General features: G+C 36.9%; 1 protein-coding gene across 2 annotated transcripts; it reads right to left on the reverse strand.

The window, feature by feature from the left end:
• Positions 1 to 5,149: 5,149 nt before the first annotated feature.
• On the reverse strand, positions 5,150 to 8,816 carry LOC145781404 (uncharacterized). 2 transcript variants are annotated; one of them, XR_014290736.1, is made up of 4 exons: positions 8,734 to 8,816; positions 6,901 to 7,090; positions 5,762 to 6,291; positions 5,150 to 5,166 (listed from the first exon to the last, which is right to left on the reverse strand). XR_014290736.1 is itself a non-coding variant. In XM_082593197.1 (3 exons), exons 2-3 carry the CDS (start codon positions 7,080 to 7,082, stop codon positions 5,814 to 5,816), a joined length of 660 nt encoding a protein of 219 aa, XP_082449323.1. In that variant the 5' UTR covers positions 7,083 to 7,090; positions 8,734 to 8,816; the 3' UTR covers positions 5,200 to 5,813. The 2 variants fall into 2 exon arrangements, 1 of the variants encoding a protein (XP_082449323.1); XM_082593197.1 differs by lacking the exon at positions 5,150 to 5,166 and having other exon boundaries at positions 5,200 to 6,291.
• Positions 8,817 to 16,719: the final 7,903 nt, after the last annotated feature.

A 16,719-nucleotide genomic window follows, 5' to 3' on the forward strand; every position in this document is an offset into this window, starting at 1 on the left:
TTGTTAGAGAATGGAACGAATTTAAAAAATCATGCAGAACTTCAAGCAAAAGAGAAAAAAAAACGAATCTATTTTGACTGTAAATTAGATAAAGTGTTTGATATCATAAAGCGCAAATGTGATATCACAGAATGTTCCAACGCTGGGTGTGAAGGATGCGAATTTGAAGCCCATGTTGTCAAGTGCAAATGTCCAAGAGATACGAAGGTAAGAAGTAGTATTCAGTATTATCAAATACATATACTGTATAAAGTTTAGGTTGTTTCTTAAACCTCTCAATTTCCTTATGTAGATACCACGTGAAGAATTATTGTTTGTCATGGATCAGCGTCGCAAAATCGGTAGTAAAGGTCGTATGCAGATGTCACGATTGGACCGCAAGACAACCAAAAAATTGTCGAAACATTGGAAAGAAGGGCTAAGTCTCATTCACAAGAGACACTCATGGAGATGGATTTGCAAAAAGATTCTGATCCAGACACTGGTGTTATGTTTTCTACTGATAATTCATCGGAAAGTAGCGATTCTTCAATCTCTGATGAACCATATCTGCCATTAACTGATCTACTCTCAGGTACTTCATGCAGTTTGAAAGCATGATTCTGTGTTTTAGCAGACAATAATCTGGTTAATTTATGTTTCTTTTCTCTGTTTAGGTGACCAAATGAGACTACGGTTAAAACACGTCGAACGAGAAGCTGATAGATATGGTTTATCTGACCGTGCTACTGCAACAATATGTACGGCACTACTTTGCGACCTTGGCTTAGTGACCGAACTAGATCAGACAATGATAATCGACAAAAACAAAAGTGAGGAGGGAAAGAAATGTATTCAGAAACAAATTAATTGGTGATTCTTGGCCAAATGATGCCGATGAACAAATTGATGCAATCTATTTTGATGGCAAAAAAGACCAGACTCTTGGTCATCGTGAAGATACAAGGGGGCTAACACATGTGAAAGAAGTCATTATGTTTTGGTGGAGCAACCACATGATGAATACCTTACTCATTTAGCAGTTTAGCAATGCTTGCGGATGACTCCAGAAAAGTTCGAGAAAATGCAGTCATGGCAATATAGAAAATTCGCAATGGGGCAAATATTGGTGATAGATCCGTTCGGAACATTGTTGTTCCAACGATAAATTATGAGGCCAACCATTATTCCGACATCACTGTAATTTATGTTATGAACCTATCTTCACAACCACAATTACATCTGATGACATCATCTCATACCGTGAAAGCAAAATAGAAGTGAAAAGCTATCAAACCACTCCCAATCAGTAGAAAGAATTGTGAAATTGGTGACTGATGCATCGTACAAAGTGTGTGGGTTTGGTAGAAGAGATGGATTCATCCGTGCTGGTATAGCTTCCAGAAATCTGATTCCTGTTGCAGACACAAAGGCGCACTACAGCCAAGCACATTTGTAAATACTGTTAACACTAAAATCAAGTGCTAGTATATTTGTGTTAAAATTCAATTAGTGACTGTTGAATCCAGCTGATTTTGCATAACTGTCATTTTATATTCCCAAAACTGATTTTAAAATGCAATGGTATTCGATTTTTGAAAAAAAATTGCATGTTTTTGCAAAAAAATTAAAGCAATCAAATCTCAAAACCTAAACAAAACTTGTATTAGAAGCTAGTCCAAGTCATTATTAGTGCAATGTAAAATAGTATATTGAGCATAGCTAAAAAAAGTGTCTTTAAAGTTCTATTTTCATAAGCATGTTTTGCATATTTTTCGAAAAAGGCAGAATTTTCAACCCAAAAAGTGGGTAGGTTTCCAAGGTCAAAATTTCCTCAAATTCGGTTTCTGGTCGTTTTATGTTGTTCCACAAGAAATATCAACGAGACAAAGCAAAATTTTTTATTCACCCCACCCTATTGGTCATACTCATAGAGTGTGAATGTTGTCGACTTCACTCCCTTGAACAATCGTCCGCCGGCAGCTGCGCTGGTTCAATACGAAAAAAATAGGTATATTTCTGTACGTAATCAAAACGAAATTTTTAGTCAATTTATTTTGCAACTTTTGTATGTCTTGCTATGTTGGTGCAAACTTAATAATGGAATTGAGATGGAATGCTGGAAGATTGTCTTCCATCACATCGTTCAAATGTTAGATCTCTTTTCATCCTTGAAATTTTCCATTTTCCATTCCAAAATGTGTCTTTTATTCCATTCCAGTTTCCATTTCATCCCATTCCCCGGTAATCATGCATAACTTTTACTTTTTCAAATTAGCCTATATATGAATATTATAGTCGAGAAAGAGCTATCTTCCTGACGTCAGCACTACTTGACTATAGCCTATTCATTGGTCAGGTAGTGCTGACGCCAGGAAGATCGCTCCATCTCGATTGCGTATATCCTTGGCGACAGTTAGTTTAGTTGTTTTCTTTCTACAAAATTAAGGGTTCAATTGACTGACAAAAGCAGCGGTTGAGATTTATGTGGCATGAATTAGTGGTACAATACTGATGAGCCCAGACTCACGGGCGAAACACGTGTCTATCGCTGAATTCTTGCTACACTCCACTGCCAAGAAACACATCTTTTTGGGAAAAGTCTTGATGGCTAGTATGGAGGCTACACGGTATGGTTAGCGAAACACAATGCTCGCTGTTCTACTGTATAGTGAGTAGTCAAGTAGTGCTGACGCCAGAAAGATCACTCCTTCTCGACTGATTTTCGGTTGTTAAAACATGAAACATTTCATAACGCATAATGTTTGCTCTATTGTTTTAGCCTTTAATATTTTGGATTTGCTGTAATTGGATTTTGTAACTGATTTTTGGCTTGCGGCCAAAATGCAAACAATCTGATAGATACGACCCAAGCCAGTTTGAGGCAACTACAATATTTATCGATGTTTATTGCGTAAAGTGTGTGTATTGGTAACTCCAATGTCGAAATGTTTACTTCAGGCTTACCGAATTTATAAAACACTTTTCAAAATTTGATCTTGACGGTTTTACAATTACTTTGACCGGACGAAAATGTCTATGTATACTGTATAGGCAGTGGCGTAGCCAGAAAAAATTTTTGGGGTGGGCCAAATATTTGATGAACTGAAGAGAACAAGTATTTGATTTAAGCCATCGCCACTTGATGTGCAGTGGCATATCCTGGTGGGTTGAGCAAGGGAAGCAATGAAAGTGGTGGGGGTTAGAGCGTGCCGAAGGCACGCGTATTCTAGGGGGGTCCGGAGGCATGCTCCCCCGGAAATTTTTTGAAAAATTGCACTCAAATAATGGATTATAGCGCTTTTTGGAAACATTTTTAGGGTAATATTTGTATGAAGTTTATAAGCAGATAAACAGCTATTAACTTATTAAAGGTAGCTCTTACACACGAACGGGCAAAAACTGCGGCTAAAATTAGAGAACACCAAAAACTCAGCTACACAAAAACTCAAAAACTACACAAAAACCAAGAGAGTAAGCCATTCTGGAATTGCTTCCACAAGTTAGTTCAAAGAAACGTAAATCGCGTCAAGTTTGTGCGATTTACGATTTGCAAAATTTATTGGTGCCTTTCTGTGTGTCTAAAACATGTCCTGGGGGGTGTTAATAGCCAGATGTCTTGGAAAACGTTATAAATTTCTGCAAATTTTATTACATTTTCAACAAAGGGCTCAACTTCGGAATCCAAACTTGGAAATTTGGGGGGCCATGGCCCCTTTCGCCCCCCCCTGGCTACGCCTATGTGTATAGGCCTAGTACTGTTTCCACTTGACAGCTGTTGAAGCACTCTGGTCAATCGTGTCCGCCAAGAGTAGGACAGCCGCTTCTTTATCTTGCAATTGTTCCCAACACGAAGGATTTCCTCCCCCGGGAGGAATTTTGTTGTTTTGGGAGTAGCCTAATTTTACCTGTAGAAGCATTTTTGTTTTCAAGTTGACGTTAACTTAATGTAGCCGACCACTTTACAAAGTAAGTATTTTGGAAATTGTTGGGCATATTTTGTTGTAGGTATCCCAATTTATGTTTGACGGTTGAGTTAAACATGTTTAGCTACAAAGCGAGAGTGAAAACTTTGCATTGTATGTTTGTGCTTTATTTATGTATTTATTGTAATTCTCAAATTGTGTGTCGCGACATCTTGGCAGTCCTGGCACCTTATTTAAAATTTCAAAGGGCATCGCACAAAGATTCAGTTTCCTAACTATAAAGTTTAATGTAGGCTATGATAATTAAGTCTTTTTGTATGGTTATATGTATATTCAACTCGATTCTTTTGAAACAGTAGATTTTTCATCAATGCTTAAATTAGAGATGCCAACGTTGGTCAGCATCCTATTAGCACTCACTGTTTTGCCATGACGGCGATTACAACACAATATTGGTTACAAAAAAATAAAGAGAGAAATTCTTTATAAAGGTCACAAAAATTTTTGTTATTTTTTTTTAATTTAAAGAAAAAAAAATTAGCATATAGATTACTGATTTAATTTGATCCTGTGTGCCAAACAGACAGCTCATAACATAACTTTGTCAATGTCATCAATCGTCACAAGTACGTTGCAAGTTCAACGAATTCTTCTTAGCATTTAGTTTCGAGGGCACCAAAAGGCGTCCACCAAAACTGTTTAGAATCGCTGGTCTAGGGCTCTTTATATAAGGTTACAAGCAATGAGTCAGCCCTCACTCCCCAGCTTGAGCTTGCCAGACAACAGAGCAGCACGCGATGACAGTGGTTCACAGTGACACCAATGGTGGTGGTTCGTGAACAATCTATCGAATTTTATCCAAGTACTTTTTGATATTTTTGTTAAATATTTTTGCTAAATACTGTATTTTTGCTTCTGGAGTGCCCCCCCCCCCCCCCAATTAAATGAGTCACGCTACGCCACTGGGTAAAGCCAACCTTGGCACGCTGTCGAGTCGGGCTCTTGCTGCAGGTGATGCAGCATAAAACGTTGCATGGTTGATTGGGAAATCGCAACATAAATAATAACCCTTGCGCTTGGTGTGTTGCTTGACTGCCTAGTGTGACTCAGTGGTCGAATGGTTATCGCATTCAGTTCTAGTGCTGGTAGATCTGAGGTCGATTCAAGTCGAATCAAACCGAATAAAAACGGTACCGAATGTATTCTTTCTTTCATAACGCAGTGAGGATAAGTCAGGTAATAAGGTGGTGACATCGTAATCCTGTTATAAAATTAAAAACGAGCTCTGTCACTAAAAGACCCTAGCTGTTGTAGAGCGAGAATAAATAAAACCATAACATAATTAATTGATTATTAACTGCACAGTGTTACCAAACAAACTGTATCTGGGGATAAATACAGGAAACTGCAAAGTTGGAATACAGTAGAACAAACTTTATAAACAATGCTGCCATAGGCAAGCTTAAACATGTACAATATGGGAATTTTACAGGGACCAAAAGAGACGCAACGTCGCAGACAAATTGGCGTTGTAAGCGCAAATGTAGCAAGCAGATACTGCAGTTTTGTAATATCAATACATAGAGGTCATGTTACAAAAAATATGAACGGTTGCAAAAAATAATGAAATTTGATTAAAGTGATTCGACAGTAGTCCTTCAACTACAAAAAGAACAGTTGGAAAGATTGATATGTCTTTTTGTCTTATAATTACATGAATGTTGGCCGTATGAAGGATAAACTTTTCTTAATGTTTGTATGTCTAGTTTGTTCAGGTATTGCACGACAATGTATCTTTTGCGAAGGGGATCTCAAATTACATGCAAAAATTCCTTGATGTAGAAGCTTTCCTTTACCTCCTGTCGATTTTTCATGAACCCGTTAGAGTGATGTGATTCATTCCACATTCTAAGATGTAGAACCTTCATTATTTCGACAGTCATCAACAACACTCGAAGATGTTTTGATGGAGTCAGCACTTGCAGTATGATTGGAAATTTCTTCTTCATTGATCTCTGCTGAGCTTTCAATAGATACCGCAGTGGATTCTTTGTTAGATTCTTTTAAAACGTGCAATGAATTTGCAGGAGACAAAACAATATAGATATTTTTCCCTGATTCTCCATCACTTTCAATATTATAAAGAGAAGCTAAGTGCAAACTATCGGTAGTCTGTTGTCCAAAACTTTTTAGTGAATCGTCACAAATACTGATACTCAATGTTTCAAGTTGCAGGAATAAAGAATCGTCTGTTGTGTTTTCTTCTGGAATCGAGGAAAGCCTTGTGTGAGTTGAACCGGAACTGGAACGTGTGGCGGCTTTTAGCTTGTGGACAGGCTGGTTGTCGGACATCATTTGAATAACTTGCGTTGATGTTCTGACTACCCTGTTAAAATTGCCCACATTAATTTTATAGGTTAAAAGCATTTTTATTATGCTATAGCCTACTACCTACTACTGTAATTGTACCATAGTTTTAATCGTACAATGGTTCTTACAATGAATGTCTACCTAAAATTTGTCAAAAGAGTAATACGTTGTGCTATGATTAAGGTTTTCAACTTTACAAATTTTAATTTAATGGCAAATCCAACAAATCTAACTTAATCTTCAGAAAGTAAGGCTTATTAGTCTATGCAAGTTGAATTAGAAAGTGATAGTGGCCTATTAATTTGTTTGTTTTTGTGGTGAAATCACAAACTTATTGATTCATTCAAGTATTTAGTGCATGGAAACTTGTTAGAGAATTCTAGAATCGTTATGAATTTAAAACAAATGGATTTTCCAATTGTTAAGAATTCGGCCCAATTTCGAAATGTTTGTTTAGTCAGATTTTTTGTCTTGATTTCGGTTCGAACTGAAATTTTTTATGAATCGTTTAGTCTCATTTGACCAAAAACAGTTTCGAACAGCTCAAGTTGCCATTTTATAAAATACGCAAAACATTTCATCATTTCTTATCGCTTAAAGACTAAATTAAATAATTTTCACTTACTCTTGAAAAAGCATAAATCTCACAAAAACAATTGCCATCATAATGAGAGTGACAACTGCAACCACCAACCCGATGATTAGAGACGTAGCTGAACTGCTGTTACCAGATGTAGTAGTAAAATCTATGACGTTACCCGCAACAGTCGAAAAATATGTGGTATTTTGTTGTTCTTCGGAGGTCATTCCCTTGCCTGCAGGAAAATAAATCAATAAAGTATGCTTGATATTATTCAGTCTTGTTTCAAGATATCCTTCCTTTGACAATGGATGTTTTGCTTTGTTTTCATTTCTAAGTTCTAAACGCCTTATTGATATTTTTTACTTTCATTGCAAAGGTAGGCTCATCCTCTGACTGTCAGTTCAAAACCTCTATATGCCAAACTGCTATGATTTAACTTGGTTTTGAAAGATAAACAACTTGTTCTGAAATTGAAAAAGTTTTTTTTTTTTTTTCAGTTTAACAATAGGGCAGTGATTTCCATCTTTTTTCTTGCGATACTTTGTGTACCTTACAAATGGAAAATTTCAATTGCGTTTCGAAATAAAAGTTGCAAAAATGAAAACGGGCGTTAGGTGTCTCGTTAAGTTATAAAATATGATAGAACTAGATTGTGTTTGTGCACTATTAATCAAACACATAGTCGAAAAACACGGAGTAAAAGTTGCTTTAAATTGGCAGTGTCAAAAATAGATTTTGAATCATTTGGACATGGTATTCTAGATTTAACCTTATGCACCAGAGTTTATCGAGACAAAAATGTCAAGAGAATATAGACAATGTGAAAAGTGGAAATCCTAAAAAGCAAACCGACTGTTAGGGGATCTGGTGGGCAACCTAGTATGTTCATCTTGTTTTGGTCGTTTTTTTGCGTATTTGTGGCACTGTATAGGTCTACGTGCATTTTGCATTTCGCGAAAGGCATCAAATTAAAACTAGATTTGCGTGATAGTCGGAGTTATGACAAAAAGATTTCTATCACTTTTAGCTTTTAACGAAGTTTCTACGTATGACTTAGTCTGGTAGGCCTATGCAGTGTTGTACGTGGGAATCTTTTATTGAATCTCTCCCCAGGTATCTCCGAATTTTCCTACAATGATATAGGAAACGCATTTCACCTAGTAGACTACAGTACCTCCTCTTACAGTACCTCCTCTATAAGTTAGTTTAACATTTAACCAGTTGCGAGAACCATCTGCCTACTACGAAGTGTTACATTAATTATCTTCTCAGTTGCTGATCGGCACACCAAAATCTCTTAAAGCGCAAGTGCCTCGTTCAACTGGTTAAGTTAATGAAATATGATTAAACGTGCAAGGAAATTTTGCAAAAAAACAAAACAAAACACAGAGAGTTAGTGTTATTTCTCCCTTTTGGAGATGCACGTGGCCAAGTGCTCGCCTTGTATTTGCTACTGCATAGCTTACAGGTATAGGCTACTTTATTAATTTTTTATATTAAAAAAAAATTAATAGAAGCCCAAAATTAATCTGTTTGTCTTTCGTCTACCCTTTCTCATTTGTTACCCTATTTGTGATATGGCATACACTTGGGTATACAGCATACCCTGTCGAAGAGCACTGCAATAGGGTTCAATCAAATTGCACAAAAACAATAAACTCAATACATTGTAAAACTAGTGAAAAAAATATTTGAATCAATTTTAAGATATTAACGTCTACCCTTTAAAGTACGTGTTAGTTTGAAGAGAAGGAGACATTATTTATGGTCTCTGTTAAAGAAGGACCTTTAGTGCAAACTAGCACATATTGTAAAACTACATGCAATTTTTTATTGCTGAAATAGAGGATCATTTTACATAATTGATTAACTTACAAAAGTTTCCACGCAATTATCAAAGACAACCTTGCCAGAAATCTTCTGTGCTTTCAGCCGAATGAAATGTTGCACAAATTATTTTTAATTTTTCTTAATCCAATATTTGCTATTTTGCATTCAAGCATTGTGTGTTATAAATGATTAAGCTGTCATAACCGCTTCATTGTATTTGTGCTTACGTCACAATGTGGTCTGTATTTCTGCTTTGCCTTTGATTTCCACGTCTTTTAATTGGTTAAAATCATGTTTCAGTTATATCATACCACCATGCAGGTGCGGCTCGCTAGTGTAGCCTATGCTGCGGTGCTGCAGCACTCCCATGAAAGTTTTCACAAAAAGTTTCTCAAATATCTTAGCGTTTCTTCTGCCCAAAATGTATTTTATGCTCTCTGTTCACAGAATTGCTGACTGTTATAAGTGTAAATTATATTTGGAAACTCTGTAAATCCGCCTTCGTTGTGGAATTACGCATTGTTAAGTGTTACGCAATAAACCAATTAGTAGTTTACATTTTCGCTGATTAGTGTTAGGGTAGTCTTACCCAGACAACAAATCAACCGTTTTTACATTAGTTCAACGTCTGCGGACGTTTAATCAGTGTAAGAAACGGTTGATTTGCTGTCTGAGTAGTTACAGAAGAACGCAAATAGGGAGCCACTAGAAAAACTGATACTTTTTAGGGTAGGTCTACTTCCCATTCTTGCAGAAAAATGCTTGAATTTAATATGTCATGCAATAAGCAACGTATCTACATCCAAAATGTAAAATGACAAAGGCTACGGGAGAATTTTTGTTGAGTAGGTAATGAAAAAAACAAGCGTTTTCCCTTTTATCATTTTGAACGTGTTATTCACATTTGTTTGTTGATTGTCCCCTTCAAAATATTGCACATTTGCGAAACTCTTAAATAAGCCAGTTTTATCTTAAACTTTTATCACAATTTAGAGCTGAAAATACGCTCAGAATGCACTAAATCAAATGTGATTTTTCAAGATTTCTTTGGGGAGCCCCCAGACCCCCCGCTGTTGGATTCGCCGTCGGCGAACACGCAGCACCCCATTTCTAGCACTCACCAGCTTTGATCTCAAGCGGTTCTTATTTAAGTTCATAACCGAGGACGTCAGCTTCCACAAAAATGTTGAATCGAGCAAGTTCAACATTTTCTTTGCAAACTTTGGCATTTCTGAAAATTTATTGTTACCCAGCTACCTGGTAAGAAGGCACGAAAGAAAGATGTTAGGCTACTATCGGCTTCGGCGTCGCAGAGAAGCTCAATTAGCTGGAAGTGAGCTGGAGCCTCATCAGGGTTCTACGAGAAAGAAATAAATAGCGATAGGCCTAAGACCTTTACAACTGCAGCAAAATTTCGAAAGCGGTTGTTGAAATTGCTAGCAAGAAAATGAATGAATGCTCGACTGTTTCTGTACCACTCTTTACTACTGTATTCTCTGGAGGCAATAATAGTTGATTTTGCAATTATGACTCAAAAATGATATGACTCAAAAATGAAGAGATTCTAATTTTTCTCGCGTAGTTATCTCTGTAAGAAATATTGTCTTCTCTAACCTTTTTAAAAATGCAAGTTGAATTCGTATGATTCTGTGTGTTTGAGGATCAAAAATAACACATTGTGGAACAACAGGCGCTACCTTACCTATACAAAAACGTATCGCGGGCTGGATTTGGTCCACAAGCCGGAGTTTGGACACCCCTGATGTAAACCAAACCAAAGCCCTATTGGAAATTATCAAAATCAGACGATCAGTATCTCAGCCACGTAATGAGTAAGAAAAACCAACATTTCTCTTTAACAGGAAAAAATGTTGAAAAGCAGGCACCTGGCAAACCAAGACAAACTCATCTGAACAATTTACGGAAAAGGTAAAAAGAATTATCCATAGATCATATGAAACAAATACATCAATGAACTATTTATCTAATTCTAAAGCCTTGCCTGGTTCAAACAAGGCATTTGAAGAAGAAAAAGGATAGGCTACATATTATAGGTAGATATAATAAGCTCTTTAGGTAACATGGGGCTATTTTCCAATTGTTGCTGTACGTAGGCTATTGTGTTCTTGCAAATCGATTACAAGTTTCCGGAATTTATTGAACAGTTGCTTATTCTCAGCAGAGTAGTTTAAAAGTAACTTTGCGTTGGCTGGTTGCTGCAATGGCGATATTGACGAAATCACCAAGATTTGGTTTAGTTTTGCTTTTTTGTCATTCATTTACTGTAAATATTTCTTCATCACATTCTGATGGAGTTAATTTTGAAAAAAAGTTTATGTTTTTTATTGCTTTATGGTATCAGGAGATTGGTTCCACAACAAACTGAGAAATATTCTTCAAAATTAGTCATTTATTGAGTTGCTTAACTGCTGCTTTAACCTGCTGGTCTTTTTGCTTCGAAGTAAAATTAAACTTACATTGAATGCGTTGGTAGATACTTCTGTAAACATCAGCTCTTCTAAAATGAAACAAAATCATAGAATGACAAGTCACCACGCGGAAATTAGTTGGAACTGGGAATAGAGGCTACAACATTTGTTGCATAACTTTAGATAGACTAATAGAAGCAAGTGCTTCTAAGAGAAAAATGGGTTGTGACAAAATAGAGGCCAGTTCTTCACCGTTTTGAAGATTAATAAATATTAAAGATGTGTATTTGGAACTTATTGAGACTTTTCCTGTTTGTGGCTATGATAGTAGTCGATTAGTTTTCATTGACAGAGTTTTGATAGAAAGTTTGTCTTGTACGACAAACATGTAAAAACTTAGTGATGTCAATGGACTTTATATATTTTTTATTTTACGTTTTGTTCAGGCAAAAAGAAAGAAAATACATATAAAAAAGCGCACAAAAGAAATGCCGGGGCACAGGCAAACAATTGTCGGCTTAAAGACGGATATTGCAGACATGGTTTTTGTCTGTTGTTAAGTTCTGTTTCTGTCGATGAATTTTAAATAATTGGTTGAACGAAACATCGTTAGCAAAACACACGCTATTCATAAAACCAGGGCCGTAGCAACAAAGCCCCCTCCGAACATAAGTCTGGGGCCCCTTCCAACGCAGAAATTGGAATGTGGTATTTATTTTACACAACATGCAGGGTTCATATTATGTATACACAGTAGAGGGCACAGTTCTGCTAACCGCTAATTAGCGAAGCTAACGCTTTGGTTAGCGGATTAGCATTTTTGCTAATATTTAAAAATTTTAGCGAACTCGTTAGTAATTCTTGATCAGTTTCATTCTGCTGATGGTCCTTTCATCACTGGCGACAGTAACTGGTGTGGTCGATCAGAAGTATTGTGATGCAAATGCAAAGATTCGGATATATCTCCTGAAGGCTGTTCTTGTACGTTAAAAAAATGCTTGCTGTGACAAGTCCTCTCTCTTTCTCGATGACATAAATAAAACGATTCAATTCCATTATTAGTTCGTTGGCATCAATGTCTCCCATTTTTCTTTTAATTGTTTTGCAGTGATTGTCCAGTTCCATTATCCGCCCAATTAGCTCAGTGGTTACGCGACCGCTAAACACCACGCGGCGCTGGTTCGACTCTCGGGGTGTGCGTTTGAGCAACACATTTCAGGACTGCTCTCCATTCAGCGTCACCTAGTGAATGGAATAATTTCCTGGCAACAACACTGCAATAATCCGAAAACTTCACTCTGCCAAACTCGGTAACCGGCCCTACGTCAAAAGCCTCTACAAGTATACAAAACTACCAGGAATAACCAATCAAAGCTTTGTCAGTCCTAGGATAAAGATTCAAAACCAACCAACCAACCCAACGATTTTATCTGAGACACTTCTTCAGGCTGCTAGCGTTGTACAGAAATTCAAACAACTTGTACCACTTCACGAGTTGGTCAAAGCGCGAAGAAACAGAAGACATGGCCTGATCAGTGAGAAGATTGCGATTTGAAAAAAATTGCGATTTGAATTTTTCTTCAGCAGAAAGACGACTCGAATAATCAGCACATTCGTAACCAAACACTCTCTTCCTACGTCGTACCGTGTTTTTTGAAAACACCTGCTCAATACCAGTAAGCTCTACTATTTCTCGTGCGATTGTGACCACGTGGTTAGCCTATCTATCCTGTATTTCGATAATCTTCCAAAAACTTCTGCGGAGGGGCCCTCGTTCCTTGCGGGGCCCTCTCCGATCAGAGGGTTCGGAGGACGGTTGCTACGCCTCTGCATAAAACCATGTGTTCTTCTATTGCCTTAATCACTGCTTGTATCTTACTTACATTTCATGTGATCTGTTTTTTTTCGTCGTGATTGTTTTCTTGTTATCATTCTTGTGCCAGTTGTTGAGTTTTTGCTGTTCGGTTCACAACTATCGTTTGTAATAATTGAGCTACTAATTATCACTCATTTTTTCATTGCAGATAGGTCATGCCATTCCTGATAAGGACACTACTATAAATGTTAGAAACAATCCAAAATTTTGACTTATTTGTTTATGTTATACACGTATTTTTTTGCCTAAACAAAAAATAAAACAAAACTATGTTAAACCCATGGACGTTACTAAGCTTATGTGCCCCTTTTTTATTGACCAAGTAAAATGCTCATTGTTGCATTTTCTGGAGAAAAGGTGATTTTTGCTGAGAGGAAGTATCTGAGCTGAGGTCTAAAATTTAGGACGTACTAGTTCAATAAAAGTAAAACATCTCAAAAATGGTATTGTGAGTTTTTTTTTTAATTTTTGTTTAACTAGGTAACATAATTATTTAATAACTACTGACACAACGTTCAAACAGAAATTTCAAAATATTTTAGAACACTTGGGTTTTTTAATCCCGATGGATGCAGAGTGGAAATAAATTGCAACGCCTTCTGTCTTACAGCTTTAACATTTTGCAATTGGCAGTGTTTTTATGTGCAACTTTAGTAATCATCAAAACTATAAAAAACGAAAGTTTCATTTCTTCTGTTGTGATTTTTCATTTTTGTATCAAGACAGAAAATATCAAGCATTAGAAGAAACTGAAGAATGATGATCGTTCTGCGTCACATGATCTTATGTGCGGTGACTTGTGGATTTTTGTGCAGCGCCACAAACAGAGGTTCAGTAGAATTTAATCGATTGATTGTAGGAATCTTTGTCCTCGGACTGAGAAGACTTATTACACTACAGTATTGATATATTCACCACTCTATTTCACTGTTACACTGCCAGCCTGCAGTGACTGGTTGTCGTTTTGCACGTTAGTAGCCTATTAGCTAGTGGAAAATCTTGAACCACAACCACAAGACCGGTCACCGAGATTGACAGACTGAAGTCATCGCTTGTCCATGAAGTTTCGTCTATCTACTAGGTTCTGTTCAATGGAGTTGCTGTTGCTCAAACGCACACACCTCAAGAGTTGGACCTTTGTTGTTCATCTTGCTGTTTCTTTATTTGCGAAGTTTGCTGAGGAGCTATCGAAGTGGATGTGGAATCTAGACTAAAGATCTTGCTAAAATAGTGGGATTTGATGCTTTTTTGTTTTTAAATACAGCTTAATAAGAGAGCCACTTTTGTAATTATGTTGTACAAGCTACAAAGTTGTTTTTACTAAAAGTTTGTTTTGCAGTGTGTCCAAATCCACCAATATCCTTGAAAGGCAAATTTATCTTTGCGTCAAATAACCAACTTGATGCTGATTCAGCATCGTCTTATTGCTCCTCGTATAACGGAAGACTGGCGTCATTCGAAAGTGTTGAAAAGAAGGAAGCTACTTTGGCTTATTTGAATGAACTTTTCATTTCAGGTAATTCGGAGAGCAACTAGTTAGGCAAGTAGTTTTCAAACTGCATGTGGCTAAACCCTGGTTAGTCGTATAATATGTTTTGAAGAAATATTGATTGATTGGTTTATTTTGTTGTGCAATATTATAACAGCAAAATTATTAAATGATGCAGCACGCATAACGAACACAATTGAAACAAGAAAAATAACAAATGTACACTGCATCTTTGAAGTAAGTAAATCACAACGGGAAGCTGAGAAGTGACCATGACGGTCTTCGAGTCAAGCAGCCACCCTCAGCCAAGTCGATGATAAACATTTAATAAACATTACACTAAAATATCTACCATATTTTACGGACCATAAGGCGCACTTTAAATCCTTTTTTTCCTCATAAATTGATCGTGCGCCATATAGTCCGGTGCGCCTAATATATGGATCAAGTGCGGTAGTGCTGTATTGCCTACACTCAAAACCAGTACCGATACTACTATTATATGTGGTCTGGTGCGTCTTATGGTCCGGTGCGCCTTATCGTCCGGTGCGCCTTATGTATGAACAAAAAACTGATCAAAGCAATTTATTGACAGTGCGCCTTATAGTCCGGTGCGCCTTATGGTCCGTAAAATACGACACTTACAACAAAGAGTCAAGACAGAAACAAACTTGCATCCATGATATGTCAAAATTTCAAGTACCAATATTAGGTGTTGATAGTCAACGATTAAAAGCTTAAAGAGTATCGGTCCACATTAGTAAATTACACTGCATTCAACTTTAATATTCTGCAATTAGATAGTTTTTGTAAAGTTTTTTAAATGAGTCAAAAGATTTTTTTTTAATGTCTAGTGGGATTGAGTTCCATATTTTTACTTCACTATACTTGATGCTTCGTTGAAGTCTTGTAGTAGCATACAGAGGAACAAAGTAATTATCATTTTTGATTGAACATCTAGTTGAGCGATTATGAACGTATGATGTTTTTTTGAAGTAATTCGAAAAAGTACAGGGTAAAGAATTATGGTTATATTTAAACATTAATTTAGCAATCTCTAGTTGGTAAATGTCTTTTATTTTTAGAACTTTTACCTGCTTGAAGTATGGCGTAACGTGTTCTGACCACAACCCTCCAGCAACTATTTTTATTGCTTTGTTTTGCAACTTTGTAGTTTCTCGATATATGCTTTGTACAGTATGTAGAGCCCCAAATGGCTATTCCAGTGGTTCCCAACCCTGGCAAAACTGGATCAATTTAATGAGGTTTCTGTATTTCAAATAACTGTACTGTATGACATAACACAGAATAAGTTGCACACTCCACTATGGCGCGCGTAAATAAATGTAAATTCCAAAGTAATTGTGAAATTTGGGCTTGACTTCTTGCAGAAAGTCCCTTAATATCTCGAGGCACATTCGACAAAGCCACCCGTATTTTTTCCTCGACTATAAGCAGTCGTTCTCGTTTTTTTATTACCGGTATTTATGTTCGTTAATACGGAAAATCCACTCTCACATAGGTATGACGTGAAAAACAGCAGCAAAAGCACAATAGCTTTCTTTCCAACGCAAGGATATTCGTTTTGAATTTTTATTCAGACGTCGTGGAGAGGCATCTGCTTGTGCACAAGCGTAAAATTTCCATTGTTGCAAATGTCAATTAATTCTTCTTCTTTAAGAGTCAAAACAATATGAGAGTCCAGTAAAAATGAATTTCTTACCCATGCGTTGATCCCCCCAGTGCTGGCGTGTGAATAGATTGGTTTACAATGGTTCGCAAACAATCGTACAATTTTGTAATCGTGCTGGGTCACACAATTCCATATAGGCCTAATCCATCACTGCAATTTGACTTTGTGCGCCATGAAACGCAAAATAAAATCACGAAACCTGACAATAATGATGCGTTTCAAACGTTTTTACGGAAAGCACAGCAAGAGTCAAAATCTCTTTCATGCTGTTTTTCCTGGGCGAGAAAACAACGGCTTACCGCCAGCGACTTCCCCACTAAGCGACTCTCCAGAAGGAGCCGGGAATCAATGCGAAATGGGAAACTTAATAAGCACTGAAACTCGGTTTGAAATAAATAAATTCCACAGAATGGGCCGCAGTGTTGCAATATCTCAATATCTCGCGGCACCCTTGAACATTGCAATTGGCACTCGGTTGGGAACCACTGGGCTATTCCATTCATAATATGTGGGTGTATGAGCGAATAATATAACTGCAGTCTAG

Source organism: Aplidium turbinatum, chromosome 1 (genome assembly GCF_918807975.1).
Source record: "Aplidium turbinatum chromosome 1, kaAplTurb1.1, whole genome shotgun sequence".
Taxonomy (NCBI): Eukaryota; Metazoa; Chordata; class Ascidiacea; order Aplousobranchia; family Polyclinidae; genus Aplidium; species Aplidium turbinatum.

What these genes read in the sequence shown, in the direction of transcription:
- LOC145781404 (XM_082593197.1), bottom strand. Translation starts at nt 7,082, where the DNA reads ATGACCTCCGAAGAACAACAAAATACCACATATTTTTCGACTGTTGCG. An exon ending in AGATTTATGCTTTTTCAAGA is followed by an intron (nt 6,292 to 6,900) that starts GTAAGTGAAAAT and finishes CAATTTTAACAG; the next exon opens with GGTAGTCAGAACATCAACGC.